Source organism: Polypterus senegalus, chromosome 10 (genome assembly GCF_016835505.1).
Source record: "Polypterus senegalus isolate Bchr_013 chromosome 10, ASM1683550v1, whole genome shotgun sequence".
NCBI classification, from domain to species: domain Eukaryota; kingdom Metazoa; phylum Chordata; class Cladistia; order Polypteriformes; family Polypteridae; genus Polypterus; species Polypterus senegalus.
Window position 1 is genome coordinate 30,394,602 of NC_053163.1, and position 27,771 is coordinate 30,422,372.

Here is a 27,771-nt window from a genome sequence, read left to right on the forward strand (position 1 = left end):
TGTAATGTAATAATAATATTTATTTGTATATTATTTTTTCACAAATTTCTTTGGATGTGCCAACTGATATTACAAATCTAGACTATAATCAGCTTCTTATTTACTAAATATTTTACACTCCTTTACAAACAGTATGGGCTGTTCCAATACTTGCTTGTACCTTATTATTATAATAACATGACATTCTCAACCCACTTAGTCCAATTTAGTGTGGAGGAGCCTGTCTCAGAAACATTGGGCACAACGCATTCAGTGCATTGGGGGGCCCACTTACAAGCAAACCCACACTCACACTCACACAGGGGCCAGTTTCAATTGCTATTTAACCTAAACTGCATGTCTTTGGGTATGTAGGATGAAAACTGGACTATAACAGGGAGATCCTAAACAAACATCAACACAGACCATGTCTGGATTCATGAGGCAGCACCACTGCCCCCTATGCCACTTTAGCACATCATCATCATCATTATTATTATTATTATTATTATTATTATTATTATTATTACAATCAAATAGAATGACAAGAATGATATTAGCCCCCGAAGCACTGTTAACAATGCAGCAACTATCAATGTTCGTGTCAGGAAAATGTGGAAGTCACTAATACTTGTGCTGTGGTAGCCCACAATAACACAAGAGTCACGTCAATTGTCCACATCAGATGCTGACATTTTACCCTCTCATACACAAGGAACAGAATAAATATCACAAGAAAAGTGCACAAAGAAATAGGCTTCTACTGTCCCAACTGCAACCTCGGGCTGAGCATTGGTGACTGATTCAAAACATGTCACACAAGGGATGTGCACTAAATCTGTCTCAGTACAGCAGTAAACACTAGACATACCTTCCTGCAGTATTTACAGTATTTACTGTATGTTGATGTTTTGGTATGCATGTTTCTGCTACACATAATAACATTTAATATTGTTTATGACTCATTTTTCTAAAGGTAAGCATAACAATGAGAAGGTTAAATAATGTTTAATATAGCTCTTTACCTAGACTTTAGCCCTTTTAGTGTCACAAAAGAGTGGATTTTTAATTTTCTTGAGCTTTTCTAATTAGTTCAATATCTGTTTTAAAGATGTGATGCCCAGGACATACAGTGAGCAACACACGTGACAAGGTGAGTGTACCACAGCACATGAATGTACAAGCCCACCTTATCGCAGCCTGCTGATCAACCTCTGACCCATTCGGCAGGTTGCCATGAGGACAGAGAGCAAATGCAGTGGCATGAGCATTGCAGATAACTGAGACTGGGATTGGACGTCATTGACATCGCCCCAAACATCCAGCCCCGCCTACTGCAGACTGCAGCGAGGAATATTTGAAATGACTGCTTAGGTGAGTGGGTGTTAACACCAGCAGCACATGTTTGAAGATCATCCCACATTCTCCACATATGACAATAATTCTACAAAAAAAATGTTCCTTAAGAGTTCATGATAGATAGATAGATAGATAGATAGATAGATAGATAGATAGATAGATAGATAGATAGATAGATAGATAGATAGATAGATAGAGTTGTGTTTGAAAGTTTCTGAACCCTTTAGAATTTTCTATATTTCTGCATAAATATGACCTAAAACATCATCAGAATTTCACTCAAGTCATAAACGTAGATAAAGAGAAACCAGTTAAAAAAATGAGACAAAAATATTATACTTGGTAATTTATTTATTAAGGAAAATGATCGAATATTACGTATTTGAGGAGTGACAAAAGTATGTGAACCTTTGCTTTCATTATCTGGTGTGACCCCCCCCTTTGCAGCAATAGCTGCAAATAAACATTTCCGGTAACTTTTGATCATTCCTGCACACCGGCTTGGAGGAATTTTAGCCCATTCCTCCTTACAGAACAGCTTCAACTCTGGGATGTTGGTGGGTTTCCTCACATTATCTGCTCACTTCAGGTCCTTCAACAACATTTCGATTGGATTAAGGTCAGGACTTTGACTTGGCCATTCCAAAACATTAACTTTATTCTTCTTTAACCATTCTTTGGTAGAACGACTTGTATGCTTAGGGTTGTTGTCTTGCTGCATGACCCACCTTCTCTTGAGATTCAGTTCATGGACAGATGTCCTGACATTTTCCTTTAGAATTCTCTGATATAATTCAGAATTCATTGTTCCATCAATGAAGGCAAGCCATCCCAGCCCAGATGCAGCAAAACAGGCCCAAACCATGATACTACCACCACCATGTTTCACAGATGGGATAAGATTCTTATGCTGGAATGCAGTGTTTTCCTTTCTCCAAACATAACGCTTTTCATTTAAACCAAAAAAGTTCTATTTTGGTCTCATCCGTCCACAAAACATTCTTCAAATTGCCTTTTGGTTTGTCCACATGATCTTTAGCAAACTGCAGACGAGCAGCAATATTTGTTTTGGAAAGCAGTGGCTTTCTCCTTGCAACCCTGCCATACACACCATTGTTGTTCAGTGTACTCCTGATGGTGGACTCATGAACATGAGCATTAGCCAATCAGAGAGATGCCTTCAGTTGCTTAGAAGTTACCCTGGGGTCCTTTGAGACCTTGCTCACTATTACACTCCTTGCTCTTGGAGTGATCTTTGTTGGTCACAGGGGCCAGCTTTCAATTGCTATTTAACCTAAACTGCATGTCTTTGGGTATGTAGGATGAAAACTGGACTATAACAGGAGATCCTAAACAAACATCAACACAGACCATGTCTGGATTCATGAGGCAGCACCACTGCCCCCTATGCCACTTTAGCACATCATCATCATCATCATTATTATTATTATTATTATTATTACAATCAAATAGAATGACAAGAATGATATTAGCCCCCGAAGCACTGTTAACAATGCAGCAACTATCAATGTTCGTGTCAGGAAAATGTGGAAGTCACTAATACTTGTGCTGTGGTAGCCCACAATAACACAAGAGTCACGTCAATTGTCCACATCAGATGCTGACATTTTACCCTCTCATACACAAGGAACAGAATAAATATCACAAGAAAAGTGCACAAAGAAATAGGCTTCTACTGTCCCAACTGCAACTTCGGGCTGAGCATTGGTGACTGATTCAAAACATGTCACACAAGGGATGTGCACTAAATCTGTCTCAGTACAGCAGTAAACACTAGACATACCTTCCTGCAGTATTTACAGTATTTACTGTATGTTGATGTTTTGGTATGCATGTTTCTGCTACACATAATAACATTTAACCCCTTGTAGACGATTGTCGCGAATTCGCATCAAACCGCTTGCAGGCTGAATGCAGCCGAGGTGGCATGCGTATCCCGCTAATGCCGGTTGCTGCGTATTCGATACGTTCCAAGGATTGAATTGAAAGTGCTTCTGCTCCCATCTAGCGGTCTTAGTGGAAACTACAACCACCTGATTGAAGCGAGGCGTTGGCGTTTCCATGCACGTGGATTTTGGCTGCTTACTTCGCGAAATTCTCCATATCTGAGGTAAATTGCGCTAAGATAAAAATACATATAAGCTTATAGTTTTCTTCTATTGCTGATATTTCAGAATAGACTACATGTGACGAAAATTCGGAAGTTAGACGCGTTTGCTATGTCGCTTTTTCGCTACATTCGGCAATAATGGCTGCATATGAAAAATATTGTATTTAGATGCAATATCATAGAAATTCGAATTCCTGTGCATAGATTTCAAATGCTTTGCATTTTTATCCTAGTTTATTTCTAGAATTAATGTAAAAATAGCATACTGAGATATAAATGTGATTTCTGCCGTTCATTTTGAGGCAGAACAAAATGAACACATCAACTTTCTATGGGAAGCGAGCTGGTGGACTTCAAATCAGGGTTCCACCAGTTGAAAGTGATGACAGCTCTCTCAGTGACAATGAGGAGAGCGATGAAGTCTACATACCTACACCATTATCACAAGGTGATGTTTCTGAAAATGAAAGCAGCAGTAATGAGAGTACTGACAAAGAAAGCAACAGTAATGAAGACTCTGACAGCAATCATGAAGCACCTACTAGCACCAGTGCTAATAGTGCAAGAAGGCGACCAGCTGCTACTGCAAGGAGAACACAGCAAAAGGTAGTGTGGAAGACGGTGCAACAACAGAATTCTGCAAAAGACATTTCAATTTGGCAAGCTGCTCTTCCAGATGCTGATGAAATCAGACTGCCAATTCAGTACTCCTGAGACTTTTTTGATGCTGATCTTTTGGATAGTATTGCACAACAAAGTTATCTGTATTGCACACAAAAATCCAAATAGTGCCCTCAAATTGGATCAAAATGAATTGGAGCAGTTTACTGTAGTGTACATGAGTGTTGTACATTTACCAAAGTCAAGAATGTACTGGTCCAGTGAATGTCAAGTAGCACAGGTGGCTGATGTGATATCCAGAGACAGATGGGAACAAATTAAAAAATTCATTCATTTCAATGACAACAGCAACATGCCAGGCAACAATGATGGAAATTACAATAAGCTTTTCAAAATCAGGCCAATTATTGATTCACTTCTCCCAAAATTTCAGGTTCTCCCACAAGATCAAATGTTGTCTATTGATGAGCAAATGGTGCCATTCAAAGGTAGAGCTAGTCTAAAGCAATATATCCCCAAGAAGTCAAACAAATGGGGATACAAAATCTTTGTGCTTTGTGACACAAAAGGACTGGTGCATTCATTTGATATATTTGCAGGGAAAATAGATCCTGTGCCTGGAGAACCTAACATTGGTGCAAGTGGAAACATTGTGCTGAAGCTTGCACAAGTTATTCGTGGTGCTCTCAATCACTTACTGTATTTTGACAACTGGTTTTCTTCCTTGGACTTGTTTGTTGCCCTTACAAACAAGGGAATACCAGCCCTTGGGACCGTGCAGCAAAGTCACCTGCAAGGGTGCAATTTCAGCGTAGACACCGATATGAAGAAGAAGGGAAGAGGGACATTTGAAGAGAAAAAGGTTGTTGTAGTCAATGTAGAAATAAGAGCAGTAAAATGGTTTGATAATAGAGGGGTGATTGTTGCCAGCACTTTTGCCAGTGCCCAGCCTGCTTCTAATGTAGAAAGATGGGATAGAAAGTCGAAAAGAAAGTGTCGATAGAATGTCCAAACATCATCAGCCTGTACAACAAGTTCGTGAGTGGCGTTGATGCTCTTGATGCACTAATTGCATATTATCGCATCCACATAAGGTCAAAAAAGTACCATCATAGGTTCTTTTTTCATTTTGTTGATATGGTCATTGTAAACAGCTGGTTGTTGTATTGATGTGATTGTGATTCACTGGATGTTCCAAGAAAGAAGCAGAAGGATTTGCTTGCTTTTAGAACATCAATTGCACAGGCACTCTGCATGCAAGGCAAGGATATGTCAAGGAAGAAGAGGGGGCGGCCTTCATCTGATGTTGAAAGGGATTTGAAAAGAAGAAACATCGAGGTCCAGCTAAGGCTATTCCAACAATGGAAGTCCGTTCAGATGCTGTGGGTCACTGGCCAGTGGTTGAAAGTGAACGCAACGCTGCAAACGCCAGATTGTAAGGGCCAGACTGTAATAAAATGTTCAAAGTGCAATGTTCACCTGTGCCTCAACAAGAACAACAACTGCTTTCGAGAATTCCATGAGTAAGACTGTTTCTCCTCATATGACTTGTTGTTAATTTCATGACATTCTACTGATTTTTGGAAAATTTTTGTAATTTGGATTGTTGACTGGAGGAACTGATCAATAACAGCATCAATAAAATAATCTACATACCTGAGAGTGGAAAATTTGTTTAATTACTATTATTCCCAATTATGCCTAATGTCGCTAATTTGCATCATACCTAAATTTATATCTAATATATGTGCTACATTCAAATTAACAATCTCCACTTAATTTAGCATCTATTTGACAGCAAAAACACAAATAATTTATTTTTTTATACAATTGAAAATAAATTCAGGCAACAAGGGGTTAATATTGTTTATGACTCATTTTTCTAAAGGTAAGCATAACAATGAGAAGGTTAAATAATGTTTAATATAGCTCTTTACCTAGACTTTAGCCCTTTTAGTGTCACAAAAGAGTGGATTTTTAATTTTCTTGAGCTTTTCTAATTAGTTCAATATCTGTTTTAAAGATGTGATGCCCAGGACATACAGTGAGCAACACACGTGACAAGGTGAGTGTACCACAGCACATGAATGTACAAGCCCACCTTATCGCAGCCTGCTGATCAACCTCTGACCCATTCGGCAGGTTGCCATGAGGACAGAGAGCAAATGCAGTGGCATGAGCATTGCAGATAACTGAGACTGGGATTGGACGTCATTGACATCGCCCCAAACATCCAGCCCCGCCTACTGCAGACTGCAGCGAGGAATATTTGAAATGACTGCTTAGGTGAGTGGGTGTTAACACCAGCAGCACATGTTTGAAGATCATCCCACATTCTCCACATATGACAATAATTCTACAAAAAAAATGTTCCTTAAGAGTTCATGATAGATAGATAGATAGATAGATAGATAGATAGATAGATAGATAGATAGATAGATAGATAGATAGATAGATAGAGTTGTGTTTGAAAGTTTCTGAACCCTTTAGAATTTTCTATATTTCTGCATAAATATGACCTAAAACATCATCAGAATTTCACTCAAGTCATAAACGTAGATAAAGAGAAACCAGTTAAAAAAATGAGACAAAAATATTATACTTGGTAATTTATTTATTAAGGAAAATGATCGAATATTACGTATTTGAGGAGTGACAAAAGTATGTGAACCTTTGCTTTCATTATCTGGTGTGACCCCTTTGCAGCAATAGCTGCAAATAAACATTCGGTAACTTTGATCATTCCTGCACACCGGCTTGGAGGAATTTTAGCCCATTCCTCCTTACAGAACAGCTTCAACTCTGGGATGTTGGTGGGTTTCCTCACATTATCTGCTCACTTCAGGTCCTTCAACAACATTTCGATTGGATTAAGGTCAGGACTTTGACTTGGCCATTCCAAAACATTAACTTTATTCTTCTTTAACCATTCTTTGGTAGAACGACTTGTATGCTTAGGGTTGTTGTCTTGCTGCATGACCCACCTTCTCTTGAGATTCAGTTCATGGACAGATGTCCTGACATTTTCCTTTAGAATTCTCTGATATAATTCAGAATTCATTGTTCCATCAATGAAGGCAAGCCATCCCAGCCCAGATGCAGCAAAACAGGCCCAAACCATGATACTACCACCACCATGTTTCACAGATGGGATAAGATTCTTATGCTGGAATGCAGTGTTTTCCTTTCTCCAAACATAACGCTTTTCATTTAAACCAAAAAAGTTCTATTTTGGTCTCATCCGTCCACAAAACATTCTTCAAATTGCCTTTTGGTTTGTCCACATGATCTTTAGCAAACTGCAGACGAGCAGCAATATTTGTTTTGGAAAGCAGTGGCTTTCTCCTTGCAACCCTGCCATACACACCATTGTTGTTCAGTGTACTCCTGATGGTGGACTCATGAACATGAGCATTAGCCAATCAGAGAGATGCCTTCAGTTGCTTAGAAGTTACCCTGGGGTCCTTTGAGACCTTGCTCACTATTACACTCCTTGCTCTTGGAGTGATCTTTGTTGGTCACAGGGGCCAGCTTTCAATTGCTATTTAACCTAAACTGCATGTCTTTGGGTATGTAGGATGAAAACTGGACTATAACAGGGAGATCCTAAACAAACATCAACACAGACCATGTCTGGATTCATGAGGCAGCACCACTGCCCCCTATGCCACTTTAGCACATCATCATCATCATCATTATTATTATTATTATTATTATTACAATCAAATAGAATGACAAGAATGATATTAGCCCCCGAAGCACTGTTAACAATGCAGCAACTATCAATGTTCGTGTCAGGAAAATGTGGAAGTCACTAATACTTGTGCTGTGGGAGCCCACAATAACACAAGAGTCACGTCAATTGTCCACATCAGATGCTGACATTTTACCCTCTCATACACAAGGAACAGAATAAATATCACAAGAAAAGTGCACAAAGAAATAGGCTTCTACTGTCCCAACTGCAACCTCGGGCTGAGCATTGGTGACTGATTCAAAACATGTCACACAAGGGATGTGCACTAAATCTGTCTCAGTACAGCAGTAAACACTAGACATACCTTCCTGCAGTATTTACAGTATTTACTGTATGTTGATGTTTTGGTATGCATGTTTCTGCTACACATAATAACATTTAATATTGTTTATGACTCATTTTTCTAAAGGTAAGCATAACAATGAGAAGGTTAAATAATGTTTAATATAGCTCTTTACCTAGACTTTAGCCCTTTTAGTGTCACAAAAGAGTGGATTTTTAATTTTCTTGAGCTTTTCTAATTAGTTCATTATCTGTTTTAAAGATGTGATGCCCAGAACATACAGTGAGCAACACACGTGACAAGGTGAGTGAACCACAGCACATGAATGTACAAGCCCACCTTATCGCAGCCTGCTGATCAACCTCTGACCCATTCGGCAGGTTGCCATGAAGACAGAGAGCAAATGCAGTGGCATGAGCATTGCAGATAACTGAGACTGGGATTGGACGTCATTGACATCGCCCCAAAAATCCAGCCCCGCCTACTGCAGACTGCAGCGAGGAGTATTTGAAATGACTGGTTAGGTGAGTGGGTGTTAACACCAGCAGCACATGTTTGAAGATCATCCCACATTCTCCACATATGACAATAATTCTACAAAAAAATTGTTCCTTAAGAGTTCATGATAGATAGATAGATAGATAGATAGATAGATAGATAGATAGATAGATAGATAGATAGATAGATAGATAGATAGATAGAGTTGTGCTTGAACGTTTCTGAACCCTTTAGAATCTTCTACATTTCTGCATAAATATGACCTAAAACATCATCAGAATTTCACTCAAGTCATAAACGTAGATAAAGAGAAACCAGTTAAAAAAATGAGACAAAAATATTATACTTGGTAATTTATTTATTAAGGAAAATGATCGAATATTACGTATTTGAGGAGTGACAAAAGTATGTGAACCTTTGCTTTCATTATCTGGTGTGACCCCCCCTTTGCAGCAATAGCTGCAAATAAACATTTCCGGTAACTTTTGATCATTCCTGCACATCGGCTTGGAGGAATTTTAGCCCATTCCTCCGTACAGAACAGCTTCAACTCTGGGATGTTGGTGGGTTTCCTCCCATTAACTGCTCGCTTCAGGTCCTTCAACAACATTTCGATTGGATTAAGGTCAGGACTTTGACTTGGCCATTCCAAAACATTAAGTTTATTCTTTTTTAACCATTCTTTGGTAGAACGACTTGTGTGCTTAGGGTCGTTGTCTTGCTGCATGACCCACCTTCTCTTGAGATTCAGTTCATGGACAGATGTCCTGACATTTTCCTTTAGAATTCTCTGATATAATTCAGAATTCATTGTTCCATCAATGAAGGCAAGCCATCCCAGCCCAGATGCAGCAAAACAGGCCCAAACCATGATACTACCACCACCATGTTTCACAGAAGGGATAAGGTTCTTATGCAGTGTTTTCCTTTCTCCAAATATAACGCTTTTCATTTAAACCAAAAAAGTTCTATTTTGGTCTCATCCGTCCACAAAACATTCTTCAAATTGCCTTCTGGTTTGTCCACATGATCTTTAGCAAACTGCAGACAAGCAGCAATGTTTATTTTGGAGAGCAGTGGCTTTCTCCTTGCAACCCTGCCATACACACCATTGTTGTTGAGTGTTCTCCTGATGGTGGACTTATGAACATGAGCATTAGCCAATGAGAGAGATGCCTTCAGTTGCTTAGAAGTTACCCTGGGGTCCTTTGAGACCTCGCTCACTATTACACGCCTTGCTCTTGGAGTGATCTTTGTTGGTCAACCACTCCTGGGGAGGGTAACAGTGGTCTTGAATTTACTCCATTTGTACACAATCTGTCTGACTGTGGATTGGTGGAGTCCAAACTCATTAGAGATGTTTTGTAACCTTTTCCAACCTGATGAGCATCAACAACTCTTTTTGTGAGGTCCTCAGAAATCTCCTTTGTTCGTGCCATGATACACTCCCACACATGTGTTGTGAAGAGCAGACTTTGATAGATCCCTGTTCTTTAAATAACACAGGGTGCCCACTCACACCTGATTGGCATCTCATTGATTGAAAACCCCTGACTCAAATTTCACCTTCAAACTAACTGCTAATCCTACAGGTTCACATACTTTTGCCACCTTCAAATATGTAATATTCGATCATTTTCCTCAATAAGTATAATATTTTTGTTGAATTTGTTTAATTGGTTTCTCTTTATCTACTTTTAGGACTTGAGTGAAAATCTGATGATGTTTTAGGTTATATTTATGCAGAAATATAGAAAATTCTAAAGGGTTCACAAACCTTCAAGCACAACTGTAGATAGATAGATAGATTTAAATTTTAGTATAGTCGGCAGAATAAAATACAGATAGATAGATAGACAGATAGATAGATAGATAGATAGATACATACATACATACATACATAGAACTTTATTGGAAACCAGTTGTTCAGCATTGTGTAGCCCATTTGTTTTCAGGTTTAATATTGTAGTTTCTAACAAAATGTTTCAGAGTAAAAGTAGACATTTGTGTTTGAAAATGTAGTGAAGTAAAAGTGAAACAATATATGAAAATGTCTGGAACACACAAGTAGGATTCATCTTCAAGGCTCTGATGAGATCCGCTATATAACCCTGTAACGAGACGTTTTTTCATCCTGCAGTTCAGAGAGATGTCACCTGGAGGATGAAGGGTAGCACTTCTAGTTCTTGACTGCATAGTCCTGCCCCATCCGGGAACCAGCAATCAACTTCTGAGGGAATCAGTTTGGATGGTTGTTACACTCAGAAGCCCTGTTTTATTTTCACTGTTTTAGCACCCTTGTGTGCTTGTTTATTTACTCAAGTTTCATCCCTGTGAGCCCAAGAGGGCAGGATTGAGCCGAAAACCAAAGACACATTAATATTCAACATGTTACTATGATAAAATAAATAAAAAATACTTTAACCAAGTACTTTTCTGCAATCAACTTTCCAGACATCAGCCACAATTACACAATAAATACACAATTCTTCCTTCTTCCGTCCTCCACTGAGTGTTGCCCACTTCCTTCAGTTAATAAATCACCCTCCTTCTCAGCCAGGATGCTCATTCTCTTCCTACATTCTTCATCATTAAATGGGGGCCTGCTGGATCTCCAAATCTTTGTCTGCCTCACAGAGGTCTTGATTTAATTTACATCAGGTAGAGCAGAAACAAAAAGCATATTGATGTATAGTACTCTCGGTACTGATGATAAAATAATGTTGCAACATTTAACCCTGAAATCGTCTGTGTTTTTCCCTTGGCCATAAATAAAAAATGAATGAGGCCAGATCTAAATTGCACTTCGGCTCTTTTCATATTCCAACAGTGGTTAAGCCATTTCACGTAAGAATTTCGCATTGGAAAAGATATTTAAAGTGAAACGTATACCTTTTAATTTAACAATAACACCCACTTGATTTACATAGAGGCCCTGTCACATTTACTTTTCCAGTAATTATTCTTCTTACTGTGTCACTGTGCATTCCCGTGACATTCCTTTGTGTCGTGTGACATACCCAGTGACTCAATCCAACCAGTCTGCGTCTTGTACTGACAAAACAGACAGGTTTGATTTTGCCTGAAGTTTGTTAGTGGCCGGCTTGTAAGCATGTGAGAGGAACGTGGGTGTTTTGGACTTTGCAAACATAAGAGAAACTCATCTCTCTGAAGTCTCGTGTTTGGCTTTACTTGACAGAATGGAAAAATAAACGGGCTGAGATAGCAGCTGACCTCTCCATACCTGGAAAGCATTCGTAATATTGGCTGTCAGAAAAAGGAGTGAGCTCACAATACTTTGGAAATGTGAAAAGTGTACTGAAAAGTCATCATGGAGTTGTCATCCCTTGCAATTCCTAGCCATATAATCTGACATCCTTAGGTGACGAGATCAGCAATTTTAGTCGTCAACTTTGACATCCCCTCCAAGTTGAAACCATATACCTTTGGCTCCAGGTAAAGTATCGTGTCCTATCTTTCTTGAAGATCATTAGCCTTTTTTATTCTTTCCTTTTCTGTTTATTTCAGCCCTGTCTTGATTTTCTTATTCCACACTGCTTGGGAATGTGAGCATTCTTAAAAATTCTGTTTTCTTTTTGGAGGAGTTGGTAAAGAAAAAAATAGACTGTAATGTTATTTAAATTTTATTTAAAATAAAAAAGAATCATATGCTACACACATCAAAGGGTCAAACAAGTGACCGACTTATAGAACTGTACAATTCATCCAAAATATATTAGCAATAATGGAAAGAACCTTGGGCATCATTTATAAAGCTTTGCTTGGATTCGAGTGTGAAAATGTGCTCACAGCAAAGCAAAAAACAGGAAAGGAGTATGACAGAAGCATCAGATGTGTAATACCTGGGGTACGCACATTACTACTCAATTTATCCTTTTTAAATCACAATCCCCTTGTGAATCTGCCTCAAACGCCACCCTGAAACAGCCATATAAGGAACATGCTAATCAACCTCATACATATGCAATCACCATACTACAGAACTTGAGAACTTGATTGGCTGGCCCACCACTTGCCTTCAGGAGTATCTGGCTGTGCTCTTAAAATTTAAGTGCAGAATCATTCACAGCACTATAGCACCTCTCCTCTGTGTTCTGGGGGTCCAGGAAAAGCGTGAGGCACCAGCGTCTGAGTGGGGAGCTACTATCACCTGGCACATGTAATGAATGACATGATGGCTGTTAAAATGAATAGTACAGGATAAGCCATTTCAAAAGCTGGGCATTCAGCCAGTTACCTTGCCCACGAGCCAGCCACCACGTACAGTGCCTGTCATGGATGACTGGGGCCCCTTGGAAGGACCGGGGGAGCAAGTGTGGACAGAGTATCATCTCCCCCGGAACACTAGATCGCAAACCCCCTGGATGGCATCAATACCTCAGACTCCAGCAGGGCTTTATGGGAATTGGAGTTCTTTACAGCCCATTTTGGTTCTGGGTGTGCCGCCAGGATGTGATGCAACTGTCCCTGAGCCTGTGTGGGTGGTTCTTCAGCCACACCTGGAAGTGCTGCAGGATGTGGGTCAACGAGCACCTGGGTGACCTATATAGGGGACCAGCAGACACTACTCCGAAAGCCAGAATCGGGAGGAGAGGGACTAAGCTTGCTGGAGAGGAGTGGAGGAGATAAAGACAAGAGAGATTTGATTTTTGTTTATTTTAATTTGTGCTTGTGCTTAGTGTGGGACTGTGTTGTGTCTGTGGGTACGGGGAAGACGTAGCCCACAGACGAAGAAAATAAAAGTTTATTTCTTTTATAAGTGTGCCTCCTGTGTCTGTCAGTGTTGGGACGGCGCCTATATAGCGCCTTTTGTTACACGCCATTACATCACACAATGCTTGTCAGCCACATCTTGATATCACAGGTGCCTTGTGCATTAATGGAATGTCACAATTAACAAACGTTCCTTCCTTCTCGCTAGCTGTCCTGATTGCAATATAAGCACAGTAAACTGCGCAGATTACATTAAGAAGCTTCAAATTTCCATTTTATGTTTGCAAAAACATGTTGTATGTACACCCACACCAGACAAAAACTGGATGCAGTGCCTCACTGTTTGCTTAATGGTTTCCAGCACAGCAGACATGATGGCGTGAAGCATGGCTGAGATATTTCTAACCTGTCGGGAAGTTCCCTGAGAAGTGGCAATAAGTAGCAGATATTAACTGACAAAAAACCCCAAAAACGTTCTTCAGTGCAAATACACAGCATTGGCTTTCTTAAAATGGCACTAAAATGCGGTCTGTGCCTCATTTTCACCACTTTTGAGGTATAAAATGTTTGTCACATCAACATATATTGTAATAACGGCTCAGTAATACGAGTTATAATACTCGCGAGTCGCCATTTAGCCAGATTGGCTGCATTTATCTTCTTTATCTCGTCGTTTCTCCAAAATGTCATGTATGCATTGGTCAGGGTTGCTGTAAATATATGCATGTTCCCACCGTCAAGTTTTGTTTTATAAAACCCGACGATTGCGTAGGAAATTGCGTATGCACATTTTGAGCCTCTTTTCAGCGTATGCAAGCTTTCTAAATGAGACCCCTGGTGAATAACAAACTGAGGTTTGGCATGACATTCTTTTTGATAGGGAAAACAGAACTCACACCTGGATCTGCCCATCAGATGGTCATTACAATAATGCTGAATGGGGGGCTGGATAGAATCCCATTATTGTCACTTGATCCGAATCTCTAGCAGTTTTTCCTTGAGAGATAACTTAGGAGACTCACTGTTTCATCTCAGCCAAGGTCACACTCAGGCCATGAATCTATAGCTCCTCTTGCATTTGGCTCAGTTTTTCATGATGGACAGCTCCAGGTGCTGAAGATACTATCTTACATATGAAACATTATACCAAAGTCTTGTCTACTTTGTCAGCATTATACAATTACTAAAGATTCCACAGAGTCATAATAAAGCACAGTTTGTATTTTGAGCCCAGTGCCCTGGCTGTTGGCCAAATTAAAGGTCAAACACTGTGGTTTGGCTAAGAAGCCCTGGCTAATATAATTTAGTGAGCACTGCTGTATTATTAAGAGCAAGTTGCAGATGCCTGTCCTCAGTGAGCATTTCCAAAGAATAAAAAGGTTTGATACGCTTACCTGTTTACACGCACCGCTCCCATTGCTGTTGTAATCATGAGGATGTTGAGCACATAGAAGAGGTGGGTTTGCAGAGGGTCTCTGACCTGGATTTTATGTGGGCTGTGAGTCAGCCTCTCGAAGAGGCAGAGCTTATTTGAAAAGATTTGGGATTGGCATGGTCGCCAGTGTTGCTCTTCCACCCCTACGGAGAGAAAACATAAATGTAGGAGATAAATAAGGAAAATGGATATAGTGATCAAACACAAAATACACAGCTGGGTTAGAGACGAGGCCCTCATTATCTGAATGCAGACCAGAAGGCAGGAACACATTCGGAATGTATGAAGACATGGAAGCAAAACACAATACCTGCAAAAAAACCATTTAAACACCAGGAGAACACTCGGAGTACACACAGAGAGACCCAGGATGGGATTAGAAACCTAGAAGGTGCTAAACCCTGTGCTCTCATGACCTTCTCCACTGGACTGCCAACACATAAACAAGACAGAAATAATATGGAATAAGAACACTTGATGTTAAAGAACCCTGTGTCTGCGTAGGTTTCCTCTGGGTACTCCGGTTTCCTTTCATAGTCCAAAGACATGCAGGTTAGGTACATTGGCGATTCTAAATTGTCCCTAGTGTGTGTGCTTGGTGTGTGGGTGTGTGTGTGTGTGTGTGTGTGTGTGTGTGTGTGTGTGTGTGTGTGTGTGTGTGTGTGTGTGTATGTGTGCACAGGGTTTGTTTTCTGTCTTGTGCCCTGTGTTAGCTGGGATTGGCTCCAGCAGACCCCCCTGACCCTGTAATTAGGATATAGCAGGTTGGATAATGGATGGATGGATGGATGGATGGATGGATGTTAAAGAATAAATAAGAAGTTAATAAAGAATTCATGATTTAGCAAGAATTAAAATAATGAAAAAGTTAAAACATAAAGAAGTTAACATTATATGAGAATGCTTAACCATTTAAAGTATAACCAGTTGCTTACTAAATATACACACGATAGATAGATAGATAGATAGATAGATAGATAGATAGATAGATAGATAGATAGATAGATAGATAGATAGATAGATAGATAGACAGTGTGATACTGGACACTGTATAGCGCCCGACCCGGCACAGACTCAGACAGAGGCTCATGTAAAAACACAAGAAGACTTTATTTTCTTCACCTGTGTGGCACGTCTTCCCCGTGAACCCCACAGGCAATACACAGTCCCAAAAGCACTCAACAAACGACCAAAATACTCCCGTTTGGCACCATCACTCCTCCTTGGCAACCTTGTCCTCTTCCTCCTGATTTTGGGCACTGAATGGTGGTGGCTGGCCCCTTTTATAGCCCCCCCCACCCCGCAAAAGTGTTCCAGGTGTTTGACCACCTGGTTCCAATTGCACTTCTGGGTGGGAATGAGGATTGGTAGAAGGGGACCCAGCCACCCCCCATAATAGATAGGTAGATATCTAGGTAGGTAGGTATCCTGGCAAGGAGTTGGGAAGATACCATTATCCAGACTGCAGGCCCCATGTGCACAAAAAGGCATCCCAGCCAAGAGAGGACAAGACTTCCTTAATGGATGTATGAACATCCCAGCCAGAAAAAAGATGAAGCCCCAGACAAATGGACAGGTATTCCGACCGGACATGTGCATAGCAAAAAAGGAGGACAGGGAAGGACTGTCTCTGGGGTGTGTAAATTTCCCCCAATCATTGGATGCAGTGGCCCTCGATATCAGCGCCCATTTGGGAACAACCAGGGAGTTGAAGTCCGGCAGCAAAGCCCTGCTGGGGTCCAAAAGTGCCGCAAGAAGGCATTGCAGGGAGAGGTACTCCCTATTTTATGGGACTTTTGTGTGACCCAGAGGTGCTTTCAATGGGTAACAATCCTGGCACTGGAAGTACTCCTAGGTCTTCAATAAATGGGACAAGCAACACTCAGCTGGAAGAGGGCAATGTGATGAAGAGAGTAGAGGTGAATTGGAGGAGAGATAATTGTGTTTTGTATGCTCTATTTGTGAGGTATTGTAATAAAATACCATTTATTTGGGCCTGGGACTGTCTTGGTGTATTCATGTTGGGGTCTGCATTCACTATTTATATATATATATATATATATATATATATATATATATATATATATATATATATATATATATATATATATATATATATATATATATATATATATATATATATATATATATATACTGTCACAGGTGGCTGGGTGCGGTCGGCAATCAGCCGCCTATTTAAGGAGCCGCCCTGCAATCAAGGCTGGAGTCGGGTGAGGAGGAAGACGAGGTCAGTGCAGAGGAGGCGAGGAGAGGCCCGAGTGATTTGTGTGTGGAGACATTGGCTATGGACTTTGGGGAGGCTGGGGGTTTGGTGGCGGTGCACATAGACTTTGTATATAATAGTAACTGTAAATAAACGTGTGGTGATGGCTAAAATGGTGTCCGCCTGTGTGTGTCCGGGCCGTCCTATTTCACAATACATATATATGTATGTGTGTGCGTGTGTGTATGTGTTTGTGTGTGAATAGTCACACATGCGTGTCCACGGATCTCCTTGCTGGCTCACTCGAGGTAGGTGGCAACCTTCAGGGGTGAGAGGGGGTGCTGTTGCTAACTGTGTTGTCTCCTTTTCTCCCCACAGCTCTGAGAAACTGCCCAGTGAGGGAAATTAGCTCCACCACTTCCAGTCCACCCATTATAAGAAGCCCAACTGAGCTGACTTTACTGAGTTGTCTTTTTGGGACAAATACCTGACAAGTTCAGAGCTCCACGGGAGACCTGTTGTTTGTTGCGAAGGCCAACCAGAGCCCTAAATTATTTTTATGTTTTACCATACAGGGTTATGCCCATTGTTGCCAGAAGGCACTAGTTTAAGTAGAAAGAGGAAGAGCAGAGAATTAAATGGAACTAGTGTCCCAACTATTCTTCTCTTGTCACGGTTCTGTTTAGACAACCGCTTGGCCACCTCACAATATACTATATATGTCTCTGCTCTCTATATATAAAATTCTAAGCCTAAAAGTGCAACGATTTCATGTAATATTTTTATATCACATTTTTTGTCACGGTTTAAATCGGGCTTATTTTGAAACCTACATGTATATGTTTGTCATCATTCTTTTCAGAATTTATCAAACTTTAATGTGATATTGTTAGATTTTCACATTCTTATTCCATTTTTAAATTATAAACTAAAAAATATCAAGAACTCGCATCCCGTGAGATGAGACTTAACCAAGAGTGCCAAGAGATTTAACCATGCCCGGGGCCAGAAATAAAAGACAAAGACTAGGACAGCTGCTGTACAGGTTTTTAAATGTTCGATGCGCCATGCAAGATGGAGATCATGTGGCACAGTAGCAGTAGCATCCAGCAGATGATCGAGCAAAGAGGAGGTAAAAGAAAACTGTATTTCTTTCCCATTGTATCACTATTTAAGAGGGGGTTTCGGAGGAGCGACCGCGTCTCCTTGGGGTGCGTTCAGCCCCCCTTTTCACAATGCGAGTGGCAGACTGGCTGTAACTGGGGGTTGGGTGCCAAAGGCATTAGGAGGGCTTGCCCACCTAGTATATATATACATATATATATATATAAATATATAATTCAAATGTACTATATTACTTTCTATTATTGTGATTTGTTGTAGTATTACTACTGTCCTGCACTTCCACAGACATCAATGAACTGCACAATGTAGATTAAAATATATTTGCAAAATGCCTATCAGCTATTTAAAAAGAACAAAGTTAACTTAATTAATCTCTAAAGATGGCATTCATAATTCATCATGTGCTGCTTTTTGCAAAAATCCTCTTATTTGAGAATGATTTCCTTGTTTAAACAAAACCTTTTTTCGTGATATTTTTGTTTCCCTGCTGGATTGCACTGTGATGCAGTGGTTAGTATAGTTGACTCCCAGAATCACTGGGGTTTGGACCTTCTCTTTATGGCTACATGATATTTTTCTTGGCTTTTACATCTAAAACATGCATATTGCCACACATGTGCAGGGTCACCTTCCAGACTCATCTGAGGTAAGTGCTAGTGCTCCGGGACACCAGGGGGCTCTTATCATCCACAGTTTCAAGAAGGTGCCCATTGACGGTAACTGACCATGCCCCTTTGGGTGTGGAAGCTATAAAAGTGAGGTGGCACCTCATTCAGGAGATAAGTGCACTGCCTTACGGAGCTCCAATCCTGTGAAAAGACCGCTCTCCAGAGCATATCACTGTGAAGCCAACGGCCAAAAGCTTAACATTTGTTAACTCTCTGCTACCATGTGCCTATTGTTTTCAGTTTTATTTTTATTATTTCACATAAATGGGGTGACCCCATCGCTGAACTGATGACAGTATTTCAAATTTTCTTAGTGACTATAATTTTCCCCATTACTACTGCTTTTCTTTAGAACTTGAAAGCAGGATAAAATGCTGCCGAAAGATTAGGTAAAAAATTGAAAAATCAAAAACGGCCAAGCCAGCTTAAATGGCAAAACCAGCTGAGCTCAAATGACTCACTGTTGTAGGCTGAGTAGATTCCAGTAGTTGGTGGTGGCAAGCATACTGTGGGAGAAATGGCCTTACTAGAAGCAGAATAGAATGAGTCCCTTCAGAAAATGGATAGACTCCCTGTTTACAATACCTGTTTCTTGTCTTGGCATTCGTATTTAGCTACGCAAAGGGTCCAGCTACATTTTCTTATTTCTAGCTGTTTCAAAACCAACTAATACAGTGCCTATGAAAAGTATTAACCCCCTTGGAAGTTTTATGGTTATACAACATTGAACTGAAGTGCATTTAATTTGGTATATTATGTTCTGAAACTACACTAATAAGGAACAATACAAATAAACTGCTGGTCAGGGTGACTACATTTATTTGTATGTATGATATAAAGAGTGCTATAAACAAAATTACCGTAGATACTCGCAGATAAGTTGGGACTTGATTTTACAGTATAATTTCTTATATTTTATAGTGTCGGTCATATAAGTCGAATGGGGAAAACTCACGTTATTGGTAGAAGGGATTCTGATACGCTAATGCCCACCTGAGAGAGTAACCTCAGATCACACTTCTTCTTTTTCTAAGTGGGTGCAGCAATGCTTTGTATCAGCGTGTGCTTCTAACCTCTCTCTCTGTCTCTCTATTGTGCCTACGTGACCACACGGTGATACCCAAACTATTCAGGAGCGTTTGCACTGATTTGTGTTTTTTTGTACCTCACACCCTCATACACCTTTATCTTAAGAGCATCCCTTTTCTACGATGGAGTGTTCGATCAGAAGAAAATATGAATCGGGTTTAAAATTAAAAGTCATTGAAGTAGCGAAAGAAATTGGTAACTGCGATGCTGCAACAAAATTCAATGAGAAACTGATGTGACATTGGAGGAAGCAAGAAGATGTAAAGAAAAAAAAAATAAATGTCGCATTTTTGAACGGGCGTATAAGTCGGGGTCTGATTTTATGATCAATTTTTTGGGTTTTAAGACCCGACATTTATGCGAGTATACATGGTAAACCTGTTCTATTTTATACACATCTTTCAAAATGTACTGCATTAGTGAGTTGAAAGTTTTCATATAAAACATTGAACTATAAATGATTTCATGTCAAAGGGAAAACAGTTCACTGCAAAGTGGTCTAAATTAATTACAAATATATAACACAAAATAAGCAATATGCATAAGTAGTCACTCCTTAATCTTTATTGGTAAAGCTAATTGGCTTTATAGGTCACAGAATTAGTTCAATGGAGATCACCTGTCTGGGGTTTCCAGTGATTGTAGTCTAAATACACCTTAAAAGGAAGGACCAACTTGTGGTGACCTTACCTACATGATGAAGACAAAAGAATACTTCACGCAACTCCATGGAAAGCATAAGTCAGGGGATAGAGGTAAGAAAATAACCAAGTCAGTGAATATCTACTGGAGTTAAGCTAAATCAGTCATTAAGAAATGGAAAGAGTATATGGCACAACTGTAAGAGTGATCGTGCAAACAGAAGACTAGTGAGGGATGTCATCTGGGATTATTCCAAGAAAGTTACAATCTGCAATAACTGAGACTTCCATTTTTCAAAAAAACACTCATGACTAGAGATTGCTGAATGACACAAGGAAGACTCTGAATTCATCCATCCATCCATCCATCCATCCATTATCCAACCTGCTATATCCTAACTACAGGGTCACGGGGGTCTACTGGAGCCAATCCCAGCCAATGCAGGGCGCAAGGCAGGAAACAAACCCCATGCAGGGTGCCAGCCCACCGCAGGGTTAGGGTAAGGGTTACACACACACTAGGGACAATTCAGAATCACCAATGCACCTAACCTGCATGTCTTTGGACTGTGGGAGGAAACTGGAGTACCGGGAGGAAACCCACGCAGACGCGGGAAGAACATGCAAACTCCATGCAGGGAGGACCCGGGAAGCGAACTCGGGTTTCCTAACTGTGAGGCAGACTCTGAATTCAGCTGCAGGAAATTTCTGTGGTCAGATGAAACCAAAATTGAGATTTCTGGCCTTTAGACTAAGCGTCATGTTGCACTGCACATCATTGAAAGCACACCATGCCCACTGTGAAGCATCATGCTTTGGGGATTCTCCTCTTAAGCAGAGTAAAATGTATGCAGCCAAATACAGGGAAAACCTGACGTAGTCTGCAAGAATCCTATGCCTTCAGAGATTTTTTACATAGCAAGACACCAACTCCAAACATAAAGTTGGAGTGGCACTCGTAATTTCGTTGTAATTATTTTACAACAACAATACAGGCTTTCTAATTCTAATTCTAAGCCACTGCTACAAAGTAATGTCTTCAAAACATTGCTAAAATCCTGAAGGGTCCAAGCCAGGGTCCAGATCTCAATCCAGTTTGTGGTTGGACTTGAAAAAGTCTGTTCATTCATAATCTCCATGCACCCTGACAGAGCCTGAGCAGTTCTGTAAATAAGAATGGGAAAAAGTGCAATGTCCAGATGTGCAAAGCTGATAGAGGCCTGTGCATGCAGTCTCAAGGCTGTGATGGCTGACAAAGGTACACCTGCAAAATGCTGACTTGAAAGGGGTGAATACTTATGTGGTCAGTTATTTGGTGTTTAATATTTGTAATTAATTTAGACCACTTTGCCAAAATTTTCTTTCACTTCCATATTTAATTGTTTAATTGTTGATCAATGTCAAAAAGTCAAATTAAATGCACTGTTCTTCAACTCTGTGTACAGTTGTGCTTGAAAGTTTGTGAACCCTTTAGAATTTTCTAGATTTCTGCATAAATATGACCTAAAACATCATCAGATTTTTACTCAAGTCCTAAAAGTAGATAAAGAGAAACTAGTTAAACAAATGAGACAAAAATATTATACCTGGTCATTTATTTATTGAGGGAAATGATCGAATATTACATATTTGTGAGTGGCAAAAGTATGTGAACCTTTACTTTCAGTATCTGGTGTAACGCCCCTTTGCAGCAATAACTGCAACTAAACAGCTTCTACTCTGGGATGTTGGTGGGTTTCCTCACATTAACTGCTCGCTTCAGGTCTTTCCACGACATTTCAAATTTAATGAAAACAAAAATTTAGTAACACAGATTACACGTTATTAGTGTACATGTCACATGTCAATGTCATGTCCAAGTGCCAGTACGCTAGTAGGCTAGTAGCTGCTCATTTTCAAAGGATTAAATTATAACCAAGGTTATAATGAAAACCTCACATGATTGAAATGTCATTAACTTAACGATAAACTATAAATGTTCCATCCTAATATGAAAAATTCCTATCCTGTGCTTTATAACTATTTCATCATACTAATAAATGCAGCTGAAAACCACTAATTATCGCTCACGCCAATGACCACAGAACAATAAAGTGCATAATACATAATCTAAACTAATTATTAGTACTGAAGAATTTAAATAGTAGATATGAGATAAAATAAATTACAATAATGTATATACTAACCGAAATGTAGCGATATCGAAACAGAAATTGGCAAAAGGGAGTTTTGACCAAATTTTTCACTGCAACGTTGTGTACTAACAACTAAAACAACTTGATGACGCAATACGGTATATTAAATAGGACTATATAAATTGCAGTACAGAACAGATGTTTAGTGGTTTAATAGTTTAGAAAATTAATTTTAATGTCAAACAGTAACCAGTACATAAAATGTATTTCATGAAACAGCCGGCCCATGACCAGACCAGTGTCTGTGGCCCACCGGGCATTGCCCAAATGCTCTAATGGCCAGTCCAACCCTGCTGGCGGTGCCGTGGGGAATGGCTAGTATAATATAAAGTGGCAATCTCCTCAATGGAATGGAGTTCTAGAGGTCCACAGCTCAAGTCTATTGAAAATTAGAGGGATAGCAGACACTGAGGAGGCAGCATAAAGAATTCAAAATAACCCGGACAATCTTCAGAACTGAGCGAACACTGAAAAGACGCAGTTTAATGTAGAAAAGTACAAAGTTGTACATGTGGGCAAAAGGAATATCGATTATAGATGAAAAAAAGAGCCACTGTCCTACATGAAGCAACCTCGGAAAAGGATTCAATCTTTATGTTTGTGCAAATTGTTTATTGACTAAGCAAAGAACGAAAGCAATAAAAAAGAAAATAAAGTGTTAGGTAATATCATAAGCGCTGTTGAATATAAGTCAAGGGATGTTATGCTCAAACTATATAATTCATTAGGAAGATCCACTCTGGAGTACTGTGTGCAGTTCTGGTCACCACAGTACAAGAAAGACATAGCAGCACTTGAAGCTGATCAGAGGAGAGCAACCAAGTGCATCTCAGGACTTAAGGACATGTCCTTCTCTGACAGAGTCAGAGAATTAAACCTGTTTAGTCTCTAGCAGAGAAGACAGCATGGGGACCTAATCCAAAATCCTCAGAGAAACAGATAAAATAGATCCAGCAATATTCTTTCAGCTTAAAGCGAATCATGTAGTCGAAGACATCACTAAAAATTCAGGGGACGTGCATTTAAAACTGAAGCTAGGAAGCACTAGAGTTGTGGGACTCTAGAACAATCTACAGAGACACGGAGTTGAACCAGAAACATTAACAACCTTTAAGAAGAATCAGGATGAGATATTGGGACAGTTTAGCTGTCGGCTAAACAAATAGAATTGATGGGCTGAATGGTCTCCCATTGCAGTGTTGTGCAGAATCCCACCTCACAAGAACTTGTTCAAAGTTCAGTTCACACAGAGTAAAACAAACAAATTTACTTTCATAGTTCACCTTTTCAATTTTGAACTAGTTCATGTTGAGTTCATTTTGTATTTTTTAAGGAGTGAGAATGAATGACCAATGAGTTTACAACTTTGCATGCCTTATATTAGGCTACTAGCAAAATAGCCGCGCTTCGCAGCAGAGAAGTAGTGTGTCTGAGACATCACAAACTGTATGCATGGGTTTAACTTTCCCAGTCCTGCAAAGTCAGTTCATGTGAGCCATTCGGAGTACATGCAGCGAAGCTTCTCAGCTGTGCTTGTGCTATCTCGTGCGTCCTCTCATTAAACTTGTATCTCACGAATATCGTATTCGTCTTAGGCATGACAAACGCCAGCAGCAGCGTGTCTATGAACCTAATTTAAAGTTAAGCTTTACACCCTGCTTTCCTATTCGTTTGCATAAGCACAGTCCTTCACCAGCAATTTTAACTCCGTTACAGCAATTTTAAAGTGATCAAAAGTCTCGTTTTACCCTGCGTATTCTCATTAAACTTGTATCTCGCGAATATTGTATTCGTCGTAGGCATGACAAATGCCAGCGGTAGCCTGTCTATGAACTTAATTTAAACTTAAGGTTTACACCGTGCTTTGTTTCTGCAGTAGCTGCACTTATGAATATGCTTGTATGCGTCACTCGCTTCATATTCTTTTGCTGCCTTCTCAATTGTGTAATGTGTTTTTTGAACAGGTTTCATTAATTGAAGTGATCACTACCCAAATCGGTACTCGTGAATCTAAGATGTTTAACGGGCATTCCCGGTATTAAGTTGTCGATTTGCCTGCGAATATTTAGCGGCAGTGTGTCTATGAACGTAATTTAAACTTAAGCTTTACACCTTCTTTCCTATTGATATGTCTACAAAGGCTTTCTCAGCGTCAGAGGGTTGTTCATTTCCTACTGCATCAATAAGCAGCTCGTCTTCCTCTTTATCTGAGACATCACACACTGTATGCACGGGTTTACCTTTCCCTGTCCTGCAAAGTCAGTTCACATGAGCCGCTTGGAGTACATGCATCGAAGGTTCTCAGCTGTGCTTGTGCTATCTCGTGCGATCTTGCGATGTCCACGGCTTTATTTAATGTTAGCTAAGACCCGGCACTTAAACGTTTCTCTCGCACTTTCACTGAGTCTGTGCCAAACACTAGTCTGTCCCTGACCATCTCATCTTCATTTGCATAAGCACAGTCCTTCACCCGCGAATATTTTGCGGCAGCATGTCTATTGGATAGCTGCTGATGGACGGCCTTATATGGGCAGGCACTCAATAACGTGGGAGGCGTGATGATGAGCGACGCAACACCACCTCACACGACAACCGAGCTGAAGGCTATGGCCATATATATTTACATAAGTAGGTTCCAATTATGACCGTTACACGTAGAATTTGGAAATGAAACCTGCCTAACTTTTGCAAGTAAGCTGTAAGGAATGAGCCTGCCAAATTTCAGCCTTCTACCTACACGGGAAGTTGGAGAATTAGTGATGAGTCAGTGAGTCAGCCAGTCAATCAGTGAGTCAGTCAGTCAGTGAGGGCTTTTCCTTTTATTAGTATAGATTACAGTGTTCTTGAATAAAATACAATAATTATGAAGTCATTTTAATTTAAATACACTTTATTGTGTTTTACCCATCAAAAAACTTGTATAACTATATATGTTAATATCTTCCCAGTCAAAAAAGAAATTAAACAGATGCAAGTATACATATAAATTACCACTCTGTTTCCAATCATGTGACACAAATGGCGAATGTAGAACCAGTGTATAGGTGAGCTAACCTTTTACACTGCCGGTCAAAATTCACGTCAAATATTGCATGTCCAATGGGGAAAAATATAAAGTGGCCTTGCTAAGTACAACGTTTTCTGAAAAGCAAAAGCAGAGCTTCACTGGGTGCTCATGTCAGCAGGGGTGCAACTTAAGCACAAGCAGGCAGACACAGACAGCGCCTATTTGATTTTTCATTATTTTTTCTGAATACAAATAAATGGCAAAAAAAATTGTACGAAATAAATATTCGTAAAAATCCACTATTTGTGCTTATCCAGGTACCATATTTCGAACTCAGGTCCACCCATACATTACAGGGTAAGGCAAATCATTTAATCTGGACCTAAACCAGATCCAGAATGTCACGTTCAAGTTCTTCACTTGCAAATACGTTACGTTATGTTGACTGTTCTTAGAAAAATGAGCTTGTTCAATGAACGCACTCTTTTGAACTCGTTCATGCACAACACTGTTCCCTTGTTTGTCACAATTTCTTATGTCAAGGTGAATACTTTTTGAAGGCACTGTACCAGCCTGCAGCCTTCATGGTTTCACTGTCTCTTTATTATAAAAAAAAAAATCTTGGGAGGGAGGCTAGGGAGACGAGACGTGATCTTCTCAAAAGACAATTTGATGTCCCGCGAGAGACACTTTAACGTCATGTGAGACAATGTTTAAAACAAGTTCACAAACATCTAACCTAGCAGTTGTTGGAATACTTTTGGCAGACACAATTCATGTGCTCCCAGCTCTTAAAACAACAACAAGCAACAAGTAGAACACGCAGCTTGCCAGCAGCAGCAGCAGCAAGCCAGCAGATGATCAGACTGATTCTCCTTAGCATGTGTTCAGCCGCCCCCCCCTTCACAACATGAGCAGCGTTATACGTCCTGCGAGAAAGAGACTTAACCACGCCCGGGGCTGGAAATAAAGGATAAGTATTGTTTTTACTAAAGTTTTAAAGTAAAAGTGAATTTAATGCATATGTAACAATTCCCATGAAAATAACAATCTCTTTAAATTGTATATCCGGTAAACCAAATGCGGGAGTGGGAGAGCAAAGCGAGCAGGGGGTAGAGCCCCCTAGTCTTGCTAAAATAAATGTTTGCAGCAAAATGCAGGGAAAATCAGAAGGTGTCTGCAAGAAACCTGCGCCTTGGGAGAAGATCTGTTGTTCAACAAGACACTAACTCCAAGCGTAAAGCCAAGCAGCATAAAGAACGAGAGTTTTTACAAGAAGACACAGCTGATGAGTGGCTTTACAGAAGGTCAAAGTGACTTGTGCAGCAGCTGCTCATTTAAAGCGTGGCGTGAGAATGCTGTTTGAGAAGCTTGAGGTTTAGCTTTGACTCAGTTCTTTATTTTGTATTGTTCAGTTCATTCTCAAAAGCCACATTTTTGCCCTTTTTATCCTAACAATATTGCAGAACCTACCGAGACGTTTTGTCCACCCTAAAACAAACCAGAGGCACATGTGCTTTTCCTTTTTATCAGTACATGCTGTAAGCATTTACAGAGTGATGATGTCTTTCCTGACTTATAATTCAATAAAACTGCTCTGGGAACACTGGCTGATGAGTGTTGACTACTGTAGTCCTGTCAGAGCACTTTATTGAGCGGCCCATTGTGGCAGTCTGATAAGCACAGCTCAGGGCAGTATTACGTGTGAGCGAAAACTGAAGAGGGGTCCAGCCATGTGAGCTTAGAAACACAGAGAGTGATTTGCTAATGGAAACTGGATGCCAGAGATGATGGGCAGGATATTGATTTTAAAAATGCTTTCTGGGTAAACAAAAGAAATCCCTGGAGCTGCCTGACGTACTTGTTCACTGACCTGCTCATGCCGGCCTCTTATTGCATAAGGTTGTTGTCCTTTGCACTAATGTAAGTTAATCTGTTCAATTGACCCCTGTTGTCTCTGCTTTATGGAATGTTGTTGCCATCTCGACGATATTAGTCAATCCATCTAGGAGCCACCCATCATGC

The 27,771-nt window shown here is 40.0% G+C and overlaps 1 protein-coding gene across 1 annotated transcript in view; it reads right to left on the reverse strand.

Annotated features, from left to right (window-relative positions):
- Positions 1-27,771, reverse strand: part of LOC120537014 (ATP-sensitive inward rectifier potassium channel 12) — a 107,919-nt gene that overhangs the window by 6,633 nt on the left and 73,515 nt on the right. Inside the window, exon 2 of the mRNA XM_039765608.1 lies at positions 14,757-14,940. Coding sequence (XP_039621542.1) covers positions 14,757-14,794 — 38 coding nt within the window. The 5' untranslated portion in view covers positions 14,795-14,940. The remainder of the gene's footprint in view (positions 1-14,756; positions 14,941-27,771) is intronic.